Here is an 18603-nt window from a genome sequence, read left to right as displayed (position 1 = left end):
TTGAGGAATACTGGTTTAAATCAATATTAACATCTCTGATCACCTGGTGAAAAACAGACATTACTTAATGGAGCTTTTTTTCTTCAGGCTTTGCCAACAAAGCACTTCTAAATAATACTGTTTATTACATCCTGGGTATCAAATACACAGAAAACAAAAGAAGCCATTTGTTGAGCTTGGTAATCAAATTGTCTCCTAATATAATTTCTAAAACTCATGTGGTATTAATAATTACTATTGTTTTTAATAAAAACAATATCCCTTACCAATTGAATATTATATCACTGTTACAATACAACATCAATTTTTCATAATTTTTATTATAATCACACAGTTGTTTCCAGGATAAAATTTAGTGTAAAGACTCATTGTATCTACCAGAGAATATTTTAAAAAGAAAAAAGCCTAATACAAAGGTATGGGAAACAATCATGAATTAAATGACTCTTCAGCTGCCTGGTCAAAATAATAATCTCTTCTATAATAGTGTCTGTGTATCTGGGCAGGGACAGTATTGCTCAGAGTAGTAGGATTTTAGAGGAGGCAACTGATTTCTGACAGTGGGTTAGAATTAAGTAAAACCTGATCTAATCCTGAACAGAAAATCACAGTAGGGTTTGTTTGGGGTTTTTTGATCAGCATTTAGCTATTCTGCTCACTGCAAAAACATAATCATGGAGAATCTTAATATATTCTTAGAGAAAACCCAATGTTTTACGTTCTTGCTATGAATTATTTCATACTTCACAAACATAAATTTTTCAGAACTGGGCATTCTTTAGTTTTGCAAGATTTGGACACGATGTAATAACTATTTTACTAGTGTTGATTATTGTTTATTATTAATTATATTATTTAGATAATTGAAAGTTCCTTGATGATAGCTTCAAGTATTGTTTATGTCAATGAACATGCAGTTCATGCGTGTTTCTTGAGACCATCTAGATATTGTGTAGACTTTAAACTCCCATACCTCTTAAATTTCTACTGAAGGGAATGATTACACAAGAACAGCATATGAATAATACTAAGTTTGTGGAGTGAATCTAGTAGAATGGAAGCACTGTGAGTTGAGACTGATATTTAGGGCTTTACTTTTGTGGATGGATAGGGAATGTTGTGTGTAATTATATCTGCATTCTGATTTTTTTTTTCTCTAAATGTATCCTTACTTACTTGCTTTTTTTTTTTTTTTTCCCTTGCAGATGAAAGCCAGAAGACTCTGATGTGGTGCTTATGTTGTCTATACAGCAGTGAACCACAGAACCCTGTGGAATTGAAGGCCAACAGCTGGATACGGGTAAGTGAATGAATCCTTCCCAGGGCTGCTTTGAATTAAATTGATTGTTTAAACGTCTATAGCATAGAGACACTGTCATTTAAGAAACTGCTCCAAACACAACTTGCATACATATTGTGTGTTGAAGCACATATATCACTCTAATTATAACACAGTTAATGCTAGTCTGTCATTTTAAATATTAAAAAGATGTGGCATTTAAAAGTTTTGATTGCTTTAACTTGGTAGGTTCACCAAGTCTAGGGACTGTCAATAGTAGACAACAAGCAGAAATCAGAAGAGAAGCAAGTGTTATTAAAAAAAATTAAACAAACCCAAATCTTTCAATTAGGATAAAATAAAGAACCTGGAGAAATGCCATAGTTGGTTTTTTTTTTTTGAAAACAGTGGACACTTGCTCCTTAATTTTGTTCTTTTTTTGCTTTTTTTTAATCTCCTGCCTATGAAGAGCTTAATGGTATCCAAACTTTCTTCAAAGTCAGGATGGGAGGGATAGTGCTTGTGCATGGATTTATATTTAGTCACTTAAGGAATAATGAATCTTTAATCCCAAATGTAGGGTTTTGTATGGCACATCTGTTCATATTTTATTTATTTCCCCACTGAACTAGCAAAAGCACATCAGCATGTAAATAACTTGCAGCACATTGATTGCTAATGCGTTACACTGCTGAGTAGCAATTTTGGAGTGCGATGTTGTTGATTTATGTGGGTCCAATTGCAAATATATTTTAAACTATTAATGGAATTGTTAATGTATTTTTTTAATATCCCATAGTCCTTAAACTAGTGAGAATGTAGCAACCTGATCAAGATTTATATATATGTCTGCCAAAGGTGACCTCTAGGCTTCTCGAAGTAGTTTACTTCTTACTTACTAGCTGACTTTGGACATACTATCTAGGTATGCATGTGATACTGGGATGTACAAATTACTATAAAATAATATGTCGTGGTTTAAACCAGCTGGCAGCTACAGCAACCACACAGCTGTTTGCTCAGTCCTCCCACCCCTCAGTGAGATGGGGGACCAGAACTGGGAGGCTGTGTGTGAAAAAAGGACGTGAGTTGAGATACAATAGGACAGAAAAGGAAGATTACTAAAATGACCATGATGAAGTAGTAATAATAACAATACTACTAAATTATACAAAGCAAGTGATGAAAAGCACAATTTCTTATCCCCCAGAGTTGATGCTCAGCGAATTCTTGAGACAAACTGCTTCCCAGCCCACCTCCCAGTTACATACAGAGCATGACATCACATGGTATAGGCCTGTGGCCTATACTTGTATAGGCCCTGTGGCCAGTTTGGGTCAACTGCCTAGGCTGTTGACTGCATTCTCCCCTGCCCCCACAATTGTCCCCCACCTTCTCTTATTTTCTCTTTGTCTTATTTCAATAAGCTTTTCCTGAGGTCAGTATACTTGGAATTCAGTGTGTGGCAATGCTTGAATAGCAAAGTAAAGTGATGTGAAAAAACATTCTGCCTTTTCTAAAGTGGTCTTCCTCATTGGATACATTCTGCATAATGACATAGATGCACAGTAGCATACACTTAGTTAGCAAACAGAGCAAAATACGTATTTTTTTTTCATTAGCAGTAGCATATGCATTAATGATGTTAAGTGGTGAGGGAGAGTTGTACCCAGACCATGTTCTACAGGTAGCTTCTAATTCTGGGAGGAAAAAAAAAATCAATGCTTTAATCTAGATTAATTGCCTTACCTGTTGATGTAGCTAAACTGATACTGTTTCTGGTGTAAGAAAAAGTACCAAGTAAACAAGAACAAGCAGTTGGAGATGGATGAAGGTACCACTACTGCTTTTGTCAGCGCTGCCACCTGAAGCTGTCTTAGATTTGGACTAGCATGCAGTCATTTGATGCAAGCCTCACTGTAGTCTGCAGGAATATTTCCCCCACTTTGTGTCTTTGGACCAACCTTAACGGTCATTGTGATTTGATGAGTCTAGAGTTGACCTAAAAGGGATGGGAAGAGGGCATGGAGGATTTCAAAGCACGAGCATGTCTTAATATCTGATTTTATCATTCAGCATTTTCCTGGTTGCCTAAAGTGGCAGTAGCATAATATAATCCAAAAATAGATATGTTCATATTTTGATTTGAGGGAAAGAAACAGCTCTTGGAAAACTTCTTACTGAAAAGAAATAGACAGATATGTAAGGGAGGCTGTATGATGCATGGCATAAGGATACTAAAATGAAGCGTGTATTATATGGTTTTCTGTAGTCATTTAGAATTTCTTCTTGATTTCTTACTGTCCAGGGTGCATCATTACAAAGCTTTTTCAAGAAAGTGGTTCATCTCCTTTTCCTAATCAGCACTGCAATCCTCTTTATCAGCAATTGTGATATAATGACTATCATGCTTATTTGTTTAGAATAACCTAAGTTAAATATTTTGCTACTCTTGAAGGGTTTATTTTGCCATGCTGTGATTTATCCTTTTTTTTTTTTAAATAAACATACAGTAAGTCTGTTGACTCGGTGCATACTTAACATTGTTTCCTCCTGAACTGCTTTATTTTCCCTATTATATGTGTTTCAAAAAATCAGCTCAGAAAGTAGGAGCTGGGTTTGTTTAGCCTGGAGAAGAGAAGGCTGCGGTGGGACCTCATTGCAGCCTTCCAGTACCTCAAGGGAGCATACAAACAGGAGGGGAACCAACTTTTTAAAAGGGTAGACAATGGCAGGACAAGGGGGAATGGATTAAAACTAAAGGAAGGAAGGTTTAGATTAGATATTTGGGGGGAAGTTTTTCACAGAGAGAGTGGTGAGATGCTGGAACAGGCTGCCCAGAGAGGTGGTGGATGCCCCATCCCTTTCAAGGCCAGGTTGGATGGGGCCCTGAGCAGCCTTGTGTAGATCCAGGCTGGAGGTTGGTGTCCCTGCCTGTGGCAGGGGGGTTGGAGCTCTATGATCCTTGGGGTCCCTTCCAACCCAGACCATTCTATGATTCTATGATTCTATGAAAGGGATCAAGACATTTTTGCTATGAGAGCCGTAATTTGGGGTTTGCATCAGCTGCTTTCCTGCAGACTGGGTGATTAGCCTCTGCAGTGGTTTGATCTGACCTCAGCCGTGTTGGCAGTAACAGTGGGCAGTGGTGCTCGCTCTCAGGTGCGAAGATGCCAAATGCCCCGTGGTGCATTATGGAAAAAATGGCCGCAAGTTTTAAATACACAGTGGAAACAAATTCTCAGGGGTGGGAAGGAAGGTGTTTTTTGTGACTAGATGGTGTAAAGCAGATTGAATTCCAGAAATTAGCTCTAAATAAAGCTCTGAAATTTGAATGCTGCTGAAAAGGCTTTTAGTGTTATGGAAAAGTTGCCCACACTTGGAATGACAAGATAGGTTGTCTGAGGTATCTAGAGCTCTCTATAGATGTTGCAGATGGAAGGCTATCCATGACCACACAGAATGACTCTCTGTGTTGGGTCCCTCCTCACGGACACAGAAGCCATGGAAAAGGGGTTTACATACAGGAGCTTTCATACTTTCAGCTTCTGGGGTACTACCTTCACAGTAGCCTCATCCTTTGGCCCTGCAACTGGGAGTTAATTTTATCTCCTCAGCCTAATACTTCAGAATACACTGAGGAGGAATACTCTGTGTTTAAAAAGGTAAGGTAGTTCACTGTGTAAGCCATCATGCATCCAGTAAATTGGGACCTATGGGTATACATTTAATTGACAATAGAAAAAAGAAAATGTAAAAAGGCAAATTTACAAACCAAACACAAAATGAGGAGTGTATAATGGAGATAGACAGCTTTACCTGCTTACAAATAACTGTTCAATTTTAACAACAACAACAAAATCAAAAAACCCTTCTTACGATTGCTTCCTAGTTTTTTTGGTTTTAAATGAAAATTAACATAATTTAATTTACATGAAAATTTTCCTTGCTAAATGCAAAGTTATATCTGATTGGAAAATTATATTATTCAGCCAAATTATTGGTGAATATTCTTCTGTACTGTTTTTGTTACTATGTACAATGACTATTAAATTACACCTTGCTTTTTGCAGCTCCTAAAGAGAACTTTCTGGCCTTACAGTGGATCTTTGACTATGGTCATCCATAGGAAGGTCGATCTCAAGTTTTCAGCTACCAAATTGTATTTTCAAAGTAGCAAAAAAATATATTTGATGCCTGCTTATTTTCAACTTTCCTGCCATTGTCATAGAAAAGCTGTGTTTTTAATGGCTCGAAGAGCAGCTACTTGCTTGAACTGCATTATTAGTAAGCTTCAGAAATCAAGATCTTGCAGGACTCTTCCGTCCTTTGAAAGAATAAGATGGGCAGAGAAATGACTTGGAATGTAACTAAAATGTTCAATGTAGACTGCATTTTTTTAATCAAATACTGTTTAAAATGGTAGAAATACTTTTTTTTTTAAGATTCTGAATTTTAGTACTGGAATCAAGGTTCCATAGGTCATCTTTACAGCCACATGCAGCGTAGGAGGCCAAGATACATGCTGCCACAGATGTCTCACTGATTAAGTAAAAAGTTTTTCACTGATTAAGTTAAATCGTGACCTGGCAAAAACAGTCTCTAACAAAGCGTGTGATTTAGTTTGTCCAGCTGGCCTCTGAGCAGAGGGTTTTGGAGCTGTGCAAGAAGTGTGGTTCTAATACTGACTTATAGAATCACAGAATTTTTTAGGTTGGAAGGGACCTTTAAAGGTCATCTAATCCAACCCCCCTGCAGTAAGCAGGGACATTTTCACTAGATCAGGTTGCTCAGAGCCCCATCAAGCCTGACCATGATTATCTCCAGGGATGGGGCCGCCACTACCTCTCTGAGCAACCTGTGTCAGTGGCTCATGTCCAGCTTCTCATCCATGAGTACTCCCAAGTCCTTTTCCTCAGGGCTGCTTTCTAGCACATCATCTCTTAACCTGTTTGGATAATGGGGCTTGTCCTGACGCACGTGCAGGGCCCTGTATTTGGCTGCTTTGAACCTCATGAAGATCACCTCGGCCCACATCTTCAGCGTGCCCAGGTCCATCTGGATGGCATCCCACCCCTCTGTCATGCTAACCTCACCACTCAGCTTGGTGTCATCAGCAAACTTGCTAAGGGTGCACTGAATCCCACTGTCAGTATCATTAATAAAGATATTAAACAGCACCAGTTCCAGCACAGATCCCTGAGGTCACTTGTCTTCCACCTGGACTTGGAGCTATTGACCACCATTGTCTTCTGTTTGGTGGGGCTAGAACAGTTCCTGTCACTGTGGGTTTCTCTTCCAATCACATTAGAGCAACTAGGGAGCTTTCCTTCAAAGCAATACAAAGGAATAAGACCCTGTACAGGTAATGGCTTAAACACTGACATGTTGACCCTGAGGCAGCTACGTGGAGGATGGAGCAAAGTGGAGACATAGTGGCTAAACTCTGCAATAACACGCAACTTGAGGGTTAAGATGGAACTAAGTTGCATCCCTGCTGTCCCTGGCCCACGATCTGTCATGTATTTGACAAAATGCTGTCCTTTTGGTGAATTATGCTTATTTTAATGTCATTATAATACCAAAACACACCTCCACCTCAACGGCTACCCACCTCCAACGTGTGACCACCCCCACTGAGCATGCACTCTGAATTTCATTAATCTGCACCTTTAAATACAAGGGGAGAGGAGTTTACACCAATCACAACAAAGATGTGTATGACTAGAGTCCCTCAAGCTCCACCTTAAAGATAAGAAATTACATGCCCAAAATCCAAGATGTGTCAGGGAAGAGACCGCTGTGTCAGGGAGGACACCCTTGCACATCACCCTGATCCCTGGGACCAGCTGACAGGCTCAGCCTCTCTTCCCCCATCGGGACAGGACGCCTTTGGGTAGGATCTGAACGCTTGGCCACACCAAGTGCCTGCCCCGGAAACTGAGAAACCTCTATGGAGTTACTGTACATCTTTTAACACCTTGGTAGTTACGACCTTTAGTATTTCCTACTGTTTTGCAGACTGCATTTATCACCAGCAACCCAAAGGATCTGTGTGCCTGTTGCTTGAACCAAGTGCTCTTCCACTGGAGCCTGTCGTGTTCGTTCTCGTTGACCGTTACCCAGCTCCTCTGAGGCGGCCGTGGCGGTTCAAGGAGCGTGACGTGGCTGACAGAGAATTTCCTTATTTGTGAATCTGAATCGTGACAGTTCAGTGCATGGAACGCGACCGGGCCCGTAACGACAGACTGGGCATATCGTCACCCTGAACACAACAAAGGCCTGTGGGCCTTGCAAGTGCTTTGAGTGGTGGTTTTGGGGCTTGGCCAAATTTTCCTTTCTGGAAATGCGTAGTTCTTTCAGGTGTCTGCATCCTGTGCAAGGCCACATTACATTAATGTGGCTACAAAAGTACTAGGTGTTCTTTGTCAGAGTAGTTTTTAACGACACTGGAATTGTAAAATTATTCTCATAACATTTTCCAAACATACCTAACGAAACCCGTATGTTTTATCTTTCATGAGATTTCCTACATATTTTCCCTTCCCAGTGTTTTTCTGGGTAGTTTTTGAACTGAGAATGGTACAATGTCAAATCACTGTGAAAATTTTGTTTCAGAAGCCTTTAACTTTATTGCATTGGTGCTTCTAATTCCCAACAAAACGGTGTAAAAATAGCGTTCCTATGAAAATAACAAAACATTAAAGAAAAGAGCCTCTAAAAGTCTTGATTCATCTATTAATCATTTGTGAATGTTGCAGAGGTATTTCTGCTGTAAGATCAAAGTTTGGAATTACGGTCCAGAGCCTTTGCCTTCCCCTCTAGTCTTTAGTTTCTTAGTTTTCTGCTGAGCTACACAATGTCGTTGGAAAGGTGGTAGGAGCCATGTTACTTCCAAATGTGTACACTGGAAAGCAGAGGCCATATCACTATTTCCTTTGGACACTGTCTCTGAACAAAGTTCACCACTTGAGAATAGTACCTGTTTATGAATGCAAACACAGCCTTTTCAGGTAAAGGATTTCCACTTAGCCAAATTCAGTGTTTGCAGTAAAACTACAGCATTTGCCTCCTGGAGTTTCTCTGCTTTTTAGGGAAATAGGAGGGGTAACTTCAATGTCACCTGGTAATTTTTTGAATGTAAATGCACTTGAAAACCATTAGTTTAGTACAGTGTATGTTTAGTAGAACCCCCCCTGCTTGTACAGCAGTGCCCAAATGCTTCTGGTATAAAGGGTTTTGTGGGGTTTTCTTTTGCTTTGGGTTTCTTGTGGGATTTTTTTTTTCTTAATTTGAGTTATAAATCTGAAAACATAATGTCAAGGCCTTCTGTGTGGGATCTTTTCCTTTAGCATTATTACACTTGCCTCCTGTGGAGGACACATTAAAGCGTCTTAATGAATGTCTTGTTTTCCAGAAGAATGGAAAGCATATACTGGTCTTTCTCTTGCCAACCTTTTGATGTACCTTGAAGTTGGAGTGCTTAGTCTAAGTTTGATGGAGTTCTGTCTGTTGTATTACATTGTATTAAAGTGTTTTCCAGTGGAGTGCTACTCCTCAAATAGGCCAGATCAAGAAATTTACTGCCAATTAAGCACAGGATGTTTGAGATTTTTAGTGATGTTCGCTGGATGACCTGGGTTTTTTTATTATCATCTTGACTTTTTAATTAAACTACAATTTTAATTGAGTTGGTTCAGTTAATGAAGCACTGACCTTTCACCCCTACTTCTGAATCTGTGCCAGAATTTCCAGCAAAATGGGTTTTTAAGACCTCTGGTTTCTATATAGCAATATATATCTATATATATAGATACAGGTATAAGATAGTGATGAATTAACATTGAAAGGATAGTCCCTCGATTATGGTTCAAAATGGAAACATTTTCAGTTTAGTTCTTGGGATGGATGCATATACATTACAATGCTTAGTTACTCTCACTATAAGCTTGCACTTGTGGCTTTCCTTTCATCCTCGGATGTCAAGTGTTTCTTTGCTTGTATTGTGGATCATCCAGCTATCCAATCAACTATTGCAATATTTGTCATCCTTAATTAAATTTATTGACATATATTGTGCTTAAGCAGCAATATTCAAGCATAAAAGAAAAGCACAATTTCCACTAAATGAAATTTGTTAAAATTTTACAATTTAAGTGTCAGGGAAGAGCTGCTCATTGATTTACTATGACTTTGCAAGATTATTTAGTTAGTTTTGAGGAACTCCCATACAAGTTGAAGTATTGCAAGAAAAAAGTTAAGAGAGTAGGCATTGATGGAACTACAGGGAAGTTGAGAATAGATGAGAAAAAAATTGGAAAAAGTCATTTTAGGAAAAGTTGTGTATTTTTTCTTCCATGTGGAATGAGTTACCAAAGCGTTTTCAGTATTTCTGTCACAGTGAGGCTAGTAAGGCATCAGAGTAGAACATGAAGGAACTAAGAGTGATGAGATTTTCTTTCAGAAATACAAGGATTCTCATCATATCTTTACAAAGTATCTAAAATAGCTTTTATGTGAAATGGGGGATGAAAAGGGGAGGTAGACACTATAATTCTTACTGTAGTTTCTTCCTGCCTCCATTTTATGGGAAGAAGCTTATTTTGCAAGATAGCTGGCTCGTATGTATTTGGTAAAATGCAGTATGCTGGATATGTGGGGAAGAGTTTTGAACTGGACGCTATTGTTTGCAGAACAGGGTCATGACAACTTTGTTGCTTATTATGACAGCTGTTTGCTAACTTATGAATAGTGGTGCATATTTCTACATACCAGTAGATGACATTCTTCATATTATATACAGGTACACGTTTGATTTATATTAATATGTGCACAGCTCTCCATTTCATGGCATTCTAATACATACTTTTCTAAGAGAAGATGAACATTTTATTTTAATAATATTCTCTAGATTAGAAGCCAGCTTCACTGCTGTGCAGGTTGTAAAGCATTATTTTGAATTTTGTGTTAAGATTCCTCGAAGTTTTGGCATCAATTAAGGTTACTAACAGGAAAACCTAATTCCATGATCTTCCCGATTCCTGTGTGCACAGTGTGTGCAGTAGAACTGATTTTTCTCTTTCCCACAATTATTCCAGAGATGTGGAAGAATTCTACCTGTGTTTTCTCTTGTTGTTGTGATAACAACTAATTCTTCATGTTTATGTATTTATTTATTTAGTACTTTAGGGCCTTTGTATCTGGGGATCTGTTGTATGAAACACTGTACACAAGTGGTTTAGAAAACATTCTTGGTTCTGAAGTGGTTACAATGGAAGACTCATCATGCAAATAGATTTAGAAAAAAATAATCAGTAAGAACCATTCCTTTCCTCTAGTCACCTCCTTCCTCACTGTTATAAACTTACAAATAGTATTCTGAACAGTGCTGGCTTTTTGTATTTCACAGAATCACAGAATTGTAGGGGTTGGAAGGGACCTCGAGACATCATCGGGTCCAGCCCCCCTCATCGGGTCCAACCCCACCTCCCCAGTTTTTCCTTAGCCAAACCTTACTGCGTGGTTTCACAGTGACCCATTAGTGTGTGCTCACGCACTTAATTTTTAAAGATAATTCAGCTGTTCATTCCAGATTTTTTTAGTGTGTCTGTCATCGTATTACTGGGTTTGCTGCTCCTGTCTTTCAGTTTATCCTGTTAGCTTGTTCACTGCTGCTGCTGGTTTCAGAACTGCTGTAGACTTGAGATGCTTCCCCATAATACCAGGTACAACAAAACATCTGTTCTTTTGTTTCTGTTACTCTGTTAATAAGCCTTTTGCAGTGCATTATCACAGCAACTCCAGCAGGTGTAATAAGCTGCAAAGAAATATACCAGTAAATACCAGTAGATGGCAATCTCTGTACTGAGTGATTGCCAGTATGTACATCACACAACGTGTGTACACACAGTAGGGTAATACAGCTGGTGTTATGGGCTAAACTAATGGTAGTAACATTGCAGCCTTTCACTGGTTCCATCTGGATATGTTTTGTTAGAAAAGCTGTGTCATGCAGTTGTTCACCATTAGTTTGTCCAGTTTGTCATGAGGATGACAAAGATGAGTGCTTCCTCGAAGGAAGGACCAAGTTGAACTTGACTTCTGCAGCCGAAGTAATGGGTATAAAATAGTGCTGTTACAGAGTAACCATGAGCAGGCCATTCGCTGGAGTTGGTAGTGAGGAATAAATACTGGGAATAAGCAGTTGTGCGTTATACTTTTACTTAAGCTGCTCTGTCATACAAAGTTTTCCATTCTTAGTTAAAGCTAAGAGCAATCATTAAATAAATATGCCAAATAAAAATGGAACCAAACAGAAATTGTCTACCAGGTATCCTGCTGTGAATGGTTGCCTGTTCTGGAGGCTTTTGTGGACACACAAGAGACTCTGGATGTTTACAGGGTAGTGATCCCTTTTACGATGTTGTTTAGTCTAAGCTTGGAGATTTTTAGATTATTCTTATAATTTGTGATTGGTCAGAGCATTGAAGCACTTGGAACTTAATGTAATTGTATAAATTTTGTTTATATGCAGTGTCCTCATAATTAATGGAAATTTTAATCCAATTTTAAATCCCACATAGGCTCATATCCTGTGGACAGGATGGGAAATGCAGATTTTTATGGTGTTTGTAAATTGACAAGCCAACATGGTTGCATCCAAGAAATCTGATTATTGCATTTGATTTGCGATCCAAGGTATAATTACAAAGCATATTAGCTTCCTAAATAGGAAAACCTGATTTTAAAATGTGTCCCAGATACAAAGGGAAACCATAAAAGGTACTGCTTCTCAATTTTGTGTTCAGTGTTCTGTTTACATTATTTTATTTCTTTATGTGTAAAACTGCATAGGTGGAGTGAAGGGGGAAGGTGTTTTAAACTTGGTTTCTCTGTTTAATAAAAAAGTTGACTAACGAACAGCAAACATACCTGAGCAAATGTAATTATCACAATTAAACCGACAGTTTTCCCATTGATAAGTTAAGCAGTAACAGACTGGAATCATTCACTTCACTCTGGCTTGCTTCGGGGTAGTTCTCAGTCCACCATGTGAATGCAAGAAAGTTTAAGTATTTAATAATGGCAGTGACTATAAAATTGTGTTTTGCTCACCTAGTCCACATGTCCTGATGCACATACCCACATGCACACTCAGGCTACATCTCAGGAGCAGAAGGGAGCAGGTATCTGAAACAGGTGTTTGAAGGGCATTTTATTCTAGACTGTTTTTTCAGTTATGTATAGTAGCAAAAATTGAAAAATTATTCTGACTATAGATAGAACAGGTTAAACACCAACACCCCACCCCTTGTATAGGTGACAGGACACAGGAAAGATTCAGATATGCTGTACTGTCTAAAGCAATGGTATTAAGCCCCAGAAAATTCAGAGGGCAGCTTTCCTCATAGTAATGATTGTACATAAATTAATTGACTTTTTAAAACAATTTTCAGTTAATTCAACTAGTGGAAATGGTGTGAGTTATTTCAGACGTGTGCAGAAGCTATACTCATGTAGAGTGTAAAATGAAATTCAAAAAATGAGGTGGTTTAAGCAATGCATAAGGAAAGTGAAAATAGTAAATTCTGTAAAATGGCTTGTAAATAAGTCTGAAAAGACCTCATCCTTACAAATTTAAGGGCTGACTCACAGGTGAGAGACCACAATGTGATCAGGATTCAGAACAAATGGTGAGACACATGCTAGCAGGTGTAGACCTAACCTCTGATGCTTTGTACTTGTTAAGCAGCAATTTGGCAATTCAAATTGTTTCAAAAGCAAACAACGTTTGTGTCAATCAAAGCTAAAGCATGGAGAGATGGAGTGCTCATTTTGAGCAAGCCAGCTGACGAATTACATCTGATTAGGGGGCAAGGGGGGGAGATGTTTTGGGCAGTGGATTAAAGAAAATGTAATAAAGTCTTTCAGTTCAGAAAAGAAATACTCAAAAGTGCAGAATAAAGTAGAAGAGGCCTAAATATTCTGTGACCATTTCCTGATGGCTGCTGTTCTGAGGAACACCTGAGTGATACATTTGTTTGCCATGTACAAAACCAGCCCAAAGCAAAACCACTGAAGGATTACTGGGTTAAATCAGAATATCTGATAATGGCATGCAAGAGGAGACATTTCTGATTGGTGCCAGATACTATGCTTGCTTGCTGATAATGTCAGGGTTTAACAGTTACTCTTAGAAAAACAGAGGAAGCATTTTCAACTGTGACCTCAGGAAGTGTGTGTTGGATCACTGGACAGTGAGGTGGTTTGAGAATGGGCTGAATGTCAGGGCTCAGAGGGTTGTGATAAGCGGGCAGAGTGTAGTTGGAGGCCTGTAGCCACTGGTGTTCCGGTCTTGGTTAGCATATTCATCAATGACATGGACTAGGGGTCCCTCAGCGTGTTTGCTGAAGATACAAAACTGGGACTAGTGACCAACATGCCAGAAGGCTGCACTGCCATTCAGCGAGACCTGGGCAGGCTGGAGAGTCAGGTGAGATGGAATGTAATGAAATTCAACAAGGACAAGCGTGGGCTCCTGCACCTAGGGAGGAATATCCCTAGGTACCTGTACAGGTTAGGGGTTGACTTTCCAGGTCCTTCTCTGAAAAGTCCTGGTGGACAAGCAGCTCTCCATGAGCCAGCAGTGTGCCCCCGTGGCCACAGGAAGTTCCACCTGAGCATGAGGAAAACCTTCTTCCCTCTGAGGGTGACCCAGCCCTGGGACAGGCTGCCCAGAGGCTGTGGAGTTAATGCAGTAAAACGTTTGGTGGGTTTTTTTGGTCCAAGTCGATCTTTGGCTAAATGATAATAAAATAGTTGTGGGCATTCAGTAAAAAGGTCCAAGGATAAATTCAGTAGCCAGACACTTTCTACATCTAATTATATTGCATTTGCAAAGGTAAATGCAGACCTTGGGCAGAACTGCTGTTTACTGGAAAGTCTGTTAAACATTTGGAAAAGCCTCAGTGAGGCAAAACGTAGGTGCCAATCAGCTATTTGCATTTGTTAGGATCTGAGAGCATTAAAGACAGAGGCTGATTGGAAAGGCTTGCTAGTGGCACCTTGTGAGGTTGGGTGTTGAGGCTGTTACGTGACAGAGGGAACTGGGTGTAGATAAATGGACACTGGTGCACACTTGGTGTGGAGGACGATAGAATAGGCTGCTGGGTGGGGGAAGGAGAGCCAGGATTCTGCAGGTGATCAGATAGGGTGGGTGTGGCTGCTGCTTTACACATAAAGGGCATTGCTGCACAAGAAGAGCAAGTCCAGTGATAGTCACCACGGTCAGTCATGAGTCCGGTGGTTATCAGAGCAGGCTCAGAAAAAAGCAAAAAACAGTCACCCCTTCCCTGCCCTCCCAAAAATAGTGCCCATGTTTTCCTGCCCTCAAATCCCAGCCAAAGCCAGAAGGACCCAGAAGGACCTTCATGCTCACACAACACTCTATGACAGCTGGCCCTGCGCAGGCAAACAAAAACCCCTAGAGAGGAGGGAGGAACAAGGAAGATACAACTAGATGACTGCTCTGCTCATGCAAGTTTTCCCAAGGCTTCTGCATTTGTCTGTTGTCAGAGACAGGATGCTAGCTAGATATAAAGCTATTTTTATGGTATTTCTGTTCCTATGTAATTAAACTTGTCTCATTTCAAACATACCATGTGTAGTAATTACTAGAGGTAGCATTAGGGAATGTAATTTAAGAGTACAAAAGCGTAATTCAAGAAGACTAGTTCAGAGGGTCACAACAATAGTTCTGACTATTACTGTCAATTTGAAAGGGCAACAGGAGGCTAGTGCAGTATTGTGGTGGTTTCTTCAAGACTTGTCATGGCAGTTCCTTTAAGACACTGGAAAAATATACTAAAAGAGAATAATAAAGCTTATTGATAGATTTAAGAATTCTTAGTTTTGACAGAGATTATAGAATTGTAGAATGGTTTGGGTTGCAAAGGTCCTTTAACCTTAAAGATCATCTATTTCCCAATGTTTTAGAGTGTTCTCAAATAAATATGACATGATACAAAGCAATCTGTTAAGGCAAGTTGAAATTGCAGGCCCAGTCAAGTGAGACTCCACTAAAGCTGGGTTGGACTAGGTCCCCTTACTTTTTAGAAAAGTAAAACTACTTTGATTATTGCTCTGTTTCCCAGAGATAACCTCCCTATAAAATACTGTACTTAATAATTAAGTGATTATTTCCCTATTGACTTATTTCTAATAGCCATAGCATATTTAGTATATATATAGTACTTGAATTTCTCTTCTATATAGTATGCAAGTACGCCACAAATAAGTAGTCTGGTTTTGATGTATGCCATACTAGTGATATTTTTTTTCTACTTTCTTTTGTCATTGAGATTTTTGTCAGACTTAACCTGTGCCTTGAGTTATTTTTGAGTGACACAATGTGAAGTTTCTGCAGATGTGAATTAGAAGACCTGGGATTACAGTTTCTGAAACTGTGTTGCAAGTCCTGAGAAGGCTTGGGCAGTGAGGCTAATGTTCCTTTAACTCTCAGTTGCCTCTTGTATACAAAAGGTAACAGGATGATCTGTGCACTGTGAGAACAACTCTACAGGTGGCAATAGAAAGGGCTTTCAATGGGGAAGTGGGACAGATTATTATGTGTGATTATTTTTTTTTTCTGCCCAAGGGTTATGGTGTGTTTCTCCTAGATGCCTAAAGCAAAGTTTATTGATTTCATGTTTGAACCACAGAGCTGAATGTATTTGTTAGACTTCAAGAATAAACTGATGCTGGGATGTTGTGATCTAGTATAAGCTTCCTCAAACTGGAAGTATTCTGGCAGGTGGAAGGAAGCGTGTGCCAGTGAAGAGCTTTATCTGATCTTCACATACCTTCCAAATCCCTTAAAAGGGAAACCCTGGAGAATGTTCTCCACTTTGTCGAATTGGTAAGTAAGAGGTCCACACAGAAACCCTAGATGACATGATTCCTTCTGATTCATGGGGTAGTTTGTAGCTTTTACAGGCTCCTACAATAGATAAGAGAGAGGTTGACTCATTTTCTAATGAAGCATTTTTTTTTTCTTCCACATAGACAGAATATCAAAGTCTAATCTCAAATTCCTCTCTTGCTATAAGTACAAGTGCTTCGTAATAGCTCACACCTGTGAGGAGATGTTTGGCTTTCCTTATCTTTCTTTAGTCTTCCTCCTATCAGTGGGTATTTGAGGAGGTTTCTTCTCTTCTGTGAAGACAGTTTGCTGTGTGAAAGTGCCTCGGCAGCTCAGGTTCACACACACATCATATATTTTGATCAACGTGGGTCTTCAAGTAAACAATGAAAAATACATTCTCCGTTGATCCACTTGGTTCACGTAATAGGGGGACTGTAGGATTGACTTGGTCTCCATTAGCAGAGTTCTTTCATGACTACTTGCCCATTAGGAAAGACTTAATGCCATACTTTCAGACTAGAATCTCACCTGAATGTTTGAGCTAAATGCTGTGACTTTCTTACAGAAGACTGCACACTGGGGCCCTTTTAAGCATGACATGAACAATTAGTTTCCCAATATCTAATCCACTTGGTCAGCTTTTCTGTGTCCAGGAATATCCTTTCTCCTGTGATGGTTAGTCCTTTAACATTTGTCAAGGGAGCCAGTTTCACTTTTTGCCCCTTTGGTGTGGATGATGCTTACAGTGACCTAGTTTTGGGACGGGAGACTACTTCACAGTCTGTCAGCAGTTTTAATGTTTTGTTCTCCTGGCAAGACAAGTTTGCATATTAATGTTCAAGAGTTCAAAGCTGTTTGTAATCCTTGTCTGCTGATCATCCTGACCAAATGATAGTAGGTTACATTTTTAAGCATTCCTATGTAAAAAGAATGATAAAACAATATTCTCTGAGCTGGACACTCATTCATACCATGTATCATCAAACCCATTTGTCTGTTATTTTTCCTTGGTTTTATAAAGGTACCTTTATGATACAAGATTGTCAGCAGGAGGCTCAGCATCTGGGTTTCCTGAAGTGAGCCATTTTTCTTCAACAATGAACAAGAGAACCTTTAGCCCAGAACTTGTCTGCATCTTGGGTTTTTTACTCTTTTCGTCCTCGTCTGTTGGTCAGAGGCAGATATATCTTACGCACTTCTGTTCCCCCCAGGATCAGTGATTGTTTAGTGTTTGCATATCTTGTTCGCTTTGGGCCCAGCTGTAGTTCTTGTCTGAGTATTTGGCTCACATTCACTTGGCTGTGCTCCCCAAAACACATATTTAATATTTCTTCACATTTAGGGGGTTTTTTTGAGAAAAGAAATGCTTCTGTTATTCTCCCCATTTGTTTTATTTCAGTTGCTGAAATAAACATGGCATGGTGCTTTTATGAGGGAAATGTCCAAAAAGTTGGTGAGATCTATTAGAATGTACTGCAGGAGTGCAAAAGTATTCAAGGGATCCAGGCACATGCCACCAGAAGATGGGCCTCATCACAGTATGTGTAAAGTTCTGTTCATACAAATAATAGGTTGTCTTGGAGGGTCCCTGTAACAATACTATCCCTGGCAGAATCACAAAATGATAGGAGTTGGAAGGTACCTCTGGAGATCATCTAGTCTAACCTGTCAGCCTATTCCAGTACTCTGCCATCCCCTCCTTCTATTTAGGTGGAACTTCTGTGTTCCTGTTTGTTCCCATTGCCTCTTCACTGGGCACCACTGAACAAAGACTGACCCAATCTCCCGACACCCACTCCTCAAGTATTTATAAGCACTGGTAAGATCCCTTCTCAGTCTTCTCTAGGCTAAAAAATTCCAAGTCCCTCAGCCTCTCTTTGTAAGAGAGATGTTCTAGTCCCCTAATCATCTTTGTAGCCCTGAACATCTTCATAGACATAGAATGTCTTTCTCTAAGGCAACTCCAAAGTCCTCTACTAAGCTGGTTCCCCACAGTATGAATTTCCATACAGGGGAGTACTGAAAATGAGAGACAATTTTCTCTTTACAGCCTGAAATACCTGTTAAACATTTACTATCAACTTCTTTCTAGTATGAATTTAATGTATTAGCATGTATATGAGGCCAGACATCTACCACAAGGTAAGGCAGGTTATGATACAATGTCTTTTTGCAAAACAGGTGTTTTTCCTTGAATTCCCTTTTGATGGAATAGATACCTGCATGCCACCACATCTCAAAGAACTGCAACTACAGGGTATGCTCTGTTTTTTGCAAGAAATGGAATTACACTAATTGAGTGATGGGTGACCATCATTGTTTTTACTATTGTGACTTATAAGAATCCAAATTAGATCACTCTGATTTGACAGTGTTCCATCTCTTTATTCTCTCATTGACA

The 18603-nt window shown here is 39.4% G+C and overlaps 1 protein-coding gene across 1 annotated transcript in view; it reads left to right on the top strand.

The window, feature by feature from the left end:
• Nucleotides 1-18603, top strand: part of FANCC (FA complementation group C) — a gene marked incomplete at both ends in the record, with an annotated part of 71524 nt that overhangs the window by 6156 nt on the left and 46765 nt on the right. Inside the window, one exon of the mRNA XM_084277946.1 lies at nt 1206-1300. Within this exon, the coding sequence (XP_084134072.1) occupies nt 1206-1300 (95 nt within the window). The remainder of the gene's footprint in view (nt 1-1205; nt 1301-18603) is intronic.

Source organism: Gallinula chloropus, assembly GCF_964237585.1.
Source record: "Gallinula chloropus genome assembly, chromosome: Z".
Classification (NCBI taxonomy): Eukaryota; Metazoa; Chordata; class Aves; order Gruiformes; family Rallidae; genus Gallinula; species Gallinula chloropus.
This window is presented reverse-complemented; position numbering and strand designations above follow the sequence as displayed.